The sequence below is a fragment of the Aptenodytes forsteri genome, unplaced genomic scaffold (assembly GCF_000699145.1).
Source record: "Aptenodytes forsteri isolate BGI_AS27 unplaced genomic scaffold, ASM69914v1 Scaffold13, whole genome shotgun sequence".
NCBI lineage: Eukaryota > Metazoa > Chordata > Aves > Sphenisciformes > Spheniscidae > Aptenodytes > Aptenodytes forsteri.
In genome coordinates this window covers 4,544,643-4,549,451 of record NW_008794543.1, presented here as the reverse complement: position 1 = coordinate 4,549,451, position 4,809 = coordinate 4,544,643, and the positions used below count along the sequence as shown (strand labels likewise).

Genomic DNA, 4,809 nt, shown 5'->3' with positions numbered 1-4,809 from the left:
GTGGTACTTAGTTGCCGACTGGGGTTAAACCACGACACACACAAAAAGGCTGAGCAAATGGTTCAGGTGGGAATCTGAACCCACCTTTATCAGCTGAATTCCTGAACCCAAATTCGTGCAAGTTCCAATTCAGCGACACTGTGTAATGAGGCAAATGTCATTGTGCTTGTGCCTGCTGGGTCAGAGGATCACTGTGCTCTGGGATCCCACATCCTGGCGTGCAGGGAGGAATTCAACTTAAAAGTTAGGATTCACCACGCTGATGGGTTAGCATCCAAACTTGAACTTCAGTGGGATTGCCCTTCCCTTCAGAAACGCCTAATGCTCTAATGTTCTGTAGTTAATGCTAAAATGCTGTGTAAAATACCTGCAAACAAAAAAAATTTCTGTAGATATATTTTGAAATTCTGAGTTCATCTCTGCATATCCTATGGAACAGTGAGCTTTTATTGATAAATTTCTTATGGCTTCTACAGATTCACGAATAGAAAAAAAAATCCCCCCCAAATAGGAAAATAAATAAAATAAATAATAAACTGGGATACACCTACAGGAAATATAATATATGCTAATAATATTCTTAAATCTAATTTCATAGGTTATTGGTGAAAAGAAAATAGCTTAGCTAGAATTGTTAAAAATGAAGCAATAGTCAAGAATACCACAAGCAACTAAATCCCACATCCTGGCGTGCAGGGAGGAATTCAACTTAAAAGTTAGGATTCACCACGCTGATGGGTTAGCATCCAAACTTGAACTTCAGTGGGATTGCCCTTCCCTTCAGAAACGCCTAATGCTCTAATGTTCTGTAGTTAATGCTAAAATGCTGTGTAAAATACCTGCAAACAAAAAAAATTTCTGTAGATATATTTTGAAATTCTGAGTTCATCTCTGCATATCCTATGGAACAGTGAGCTTTTATTGATAAATTTCTTATGGCTTCTACAGATTCACGAATAGAAAAAAAAATCCCCCCCAAATAGGAAAATAAATAAAATAAATAATAAACTGGGATACACCTACAGGAAATATAATATATGCTAATAATATTCTTAAATCTAATTTCATAGGTTATTGGTGAAAAGAAAATAGCTTAGCTAGAATTGTTAAAAATGAAGCAATAGTCAAGAATACCACAAAGCAACTAAAATAATCCAGTAAAACAATTAAGAAGTTTTTAATAGGGCAAAATCTTGCATAGGACTTTAAGATTTGGGGATTCGCTCTCTATATATGTTTTACCTAAAACAAACAGGCAAAATTGGTTCTTAGTCACTGCAGTTTTGTGCAGAGGTTGACAGGCTTGGAATGAATGAATAATTACGTGGTGCTTCTGCATTATAACGTGGAATCAGTGTTGACATCTGCATGCCCATTAATCTTGCTTTATGTGTAATTACCTGTAAATTGGACACTGACTGCATTTGGCAAGCAGCAACATCTTAAGACATCTCCCAGGAAAAATATTCAGCTTTTTTATCTGCATTTGGTTGTCACAGTCTGTTTTATAAAGCTACTACGCATGTTCACAGCTTCCTTTACTTTTGCTCTGTACCACCGAACAGTTATACTGACAGAGCATTTCATATGTGGATGCTTTTCAATTTATGGGGTATGTGTCAGCAAAAAATATGCATTGCAGGTCTTGAGTGACAGATAAGAAAGTAAGAAATATGATAAGAAGGACATAGAAAATTGATGTCACGATACATACTATCGTGTGTGGTACACTAATAGTTATTTAGTGATGGGGAGGTGGAACAGTGTTTTTGACAAGTCTCTCATTTAATAACGTGTATGTGATCCTCATGCCACGTCACAGCTCTTTAAAAAGATACCTAGATTGGTCAGGCATTATGTAGCTAGCTGAAACTGTGTGTTGAAACTTGCTGCTAAAAGATAGAGAGAGGTGAAGTCCCAAGGGAAGGCAAAATGCTTACTTTAAGCATTATTTGTTAAGGGCAAACATAAGCTGAAACAGCTTGAAAGGAAACCCATGGCATGATTTGGGCTACACCTGAGTTTGGAAGTTCTGTCCTCTTCCTAACTCCAGTGTCCTCTTCCTAACTCCAGTCTCCATATCCCTTGTGCTGCTGCTGTGGGACAGGATGGGAAAATCTGTCATTCTTTAACGCAGTATCTGCACAAGGGGAAATTCTCCCTTGATTAATGAAGGGGCTCTTGCAATCATTTATACAATCACAGTTGGGCTTCCCAGGGCTCATTCGTTTGTGAAGTGCATCTCCAGCATCCTCCTTTACATGGCAGAAGATGGAAAAGGGTTTAGTAAAAGCCTTTGTGAAAACTACTTAGTAGTGAAAAGTATTGCTTTTGGCAGCACGGATACTTCCAGATATTATTGAGTGTGTTATTCATGATATTCTTGAACTAGAGGGAAGTTTTAGATAAAATACTCATAAGGGGTAGACGATAATCTTTGGATGATATAATATAATATTTGGAGGATAACGCAAAGATAGCTGAAATATCCAGGTCACTTCTGTGCATACTCCCCTAGTACTATTTTGGCTAACAGCTCAATTTGGGGCAGTTTATTTGGAACCGCAAGTGGTCTGCATCAAAGGGACTGACACACGGAAGATGAACATGTCCTTGCTTTTCCTTTTCTGGCTTGGATGAGAGAAAGAGAATATTTTTAGGCTTAAAAATACACACAATTTGATGGGTCAGGGACCAAACTCTCTTCCTTGGCTAGTTATTGAGATAGCCCCAAACACTAAAACATACAGAAGATCTTGTGCTCTTGGCAGCCTTGATGCAATGTATCCTAACAGCAATGTTTTGGTTTAGAATATTGTACTGGAAAGAATCTGGGAACCTGAGAATTCAAATTTTCTTTCAGTGATAAATATATGCCAGAAATTTACCTAAGCATCATGTTTTGGACCCCCACAACACAGAAGAAACTATCCATTATTTGAATGGGAAGGATAAGACCCACCCTATCAGCACACTACGTCATTTCCCACAAGATATAGGGCAGTCAGTTTGTGCATGGGCAGAGACTTCATTTCTCTAACTGGGATTTTTTTTTTAATATTTCACAAGTGATTTATTGAAATCAAGCTAGAATAAATAGTATAGGGAGGCTGCAGGCTGTGGCTACCTGATGGCTCTAAGTACTCACAGTGCCTCCATGAAAGCTACTTAGGTGTCGAACTGTACGAGATGCTAACAGTCCAAAGAGAAATGACTGTATTTTGCTCCTACAGGTAGTGCACCAGACAGCGTATTCCCTAATGAGATACTTTGTGCTGTAATAGAGAAAAACAGAGACTGAGGTTTGGATTTCTTATTTCAAGTTGTGTGTGATTTTTTGCAGGGGATACCATAAATGAAGCAGTTTATTTCAGCCAGTGCAAAAATGCAGATGGGGAAACTCTGATACTACATAGAGCTATATTGGGGGAAGATTTTCATCTCACAATTCAGTCAATACAGTTTTTGTCACCACCACTAATCCCATTACTGTATTGCGTGTCTCACTGTGTGCACCAATGCTCTTTTAAAGCAAATCTTTCTCTCTGTCTAGGCAGCTGTCAGGCAGGCAGCACAAGTGGCCTCTTTCCTCTGCTGCAGTTACTACAGCAAGCCTTGTCCTCTGGTGCTGAAACCAAGAATATTTCCCTCTTAAAAGCAAGAAATTTATTCTTTTGTTCATACCATATTTTCATTATTAAGAAAAAATATGATTCATAAAATATTACCCTATGGCAATATGCAGACTTTAATATTAATGCCGTTTTGTTAAAAAAAAAAATCCTCTAAACCAGAAAAGATTAAACTCAAGCATGAATAAATACTAGTATCTGCCTGGAAGCTACATCTGTGCCCTTTGTCTTCCATCTTTTGACATCCCGTGAGCATCTCGAGAAAGTTACAGAACATTTTCTCTTGAGCAAAAAGTCCCTCATGGATATGGATGTGTTCAGTAGTCTTTGAGAAATGTCTAGAGGTCTTGTAATTTTTCACTCACACAGCTCCAAGCTGGCTGTATTCCACAACCAGGTTTTACACAATAATTAGACAGTCGCTCAAATCATTGTTACTTGGTCCTTTTGCCTCAGAAAAAGTTCCTTTCATGAGATTCTGCCTGTTCTGCTGACTGATAAGAAAATGTGTATTTAAATTGGTCCTGCTTGTAAAAACTGTGCAATTTGAGAACCGTAAGCCTTAGGTTATTCCTAGGTTCTTTTGAATCAGCATGAAACACGCTTCTGTGCTGAAATGTCCAACCCTGTATTTTTAAGCTTTCATTTTATTCTTGGCAATCTTATCTCTGGAAGGCAGCACAACTTCAGCAATTGCACATCTCATTTCAGAAAAATAAAGAAACATTCATTTTCCATTTTAATGGTTTACTGGAAACTAGTTCACAGGGAACTAAGAGACTGGTGATGAACGAAAATGAAAAACCAGACTCAATTACTCACCCGTGCTAGGCTGGTTCCAGAAGGAACTTTATAAGGGACGTACTTCCTGTAGATATGCCCAACTCGAGAGCATGGAACATCAAACATGCCACCTCCGCACATCCACACCTGGAAAGAGGACAAAAAACAAATGAAAGAATGATTCCTGGAAACAAATGGGGCAAAGAAGGCATTTTAAGTAATGGGTATGGGAAAAGGACACATTGCTCTGTACTGACCCCTCCCACAGTCATAGTGGTGGCCTTCTCGGCATGCTGATAGCTGGGATTAGTTAATATGGCATAGAATCATAGAATCATTGAGGTTGGAAAAGACCTCTAAGATCATCGAGTCCAACCACCAACCCAACACCACC

At 38.5% G+C, this 4,809-nt stretch overlaps 1 protein-coding gene across 1 annotated transcript in view; it reads right to left on the bottom strand.

Moving 5' to 3' along the window:
• Positions 1–4,809, bottom strand: part of GALNTL6 (polypeptide N-acetylgalactosaminyltransferase-like 6) — a 356,296-nt gene that overhangs the window by 33,693 nt on the left and 317,794 nt on the right. The window contains exon 10 of the mRNA XM_009272361.1: positions 4,455–4,562. Within this exon, the coding sequence (XP_009270636.1) occupies positions 4,455–4,562 (108 nt within the window). The remainder of the gene's footprint in view (positions 1–4,454; positions 4,563–4,809) is intronic.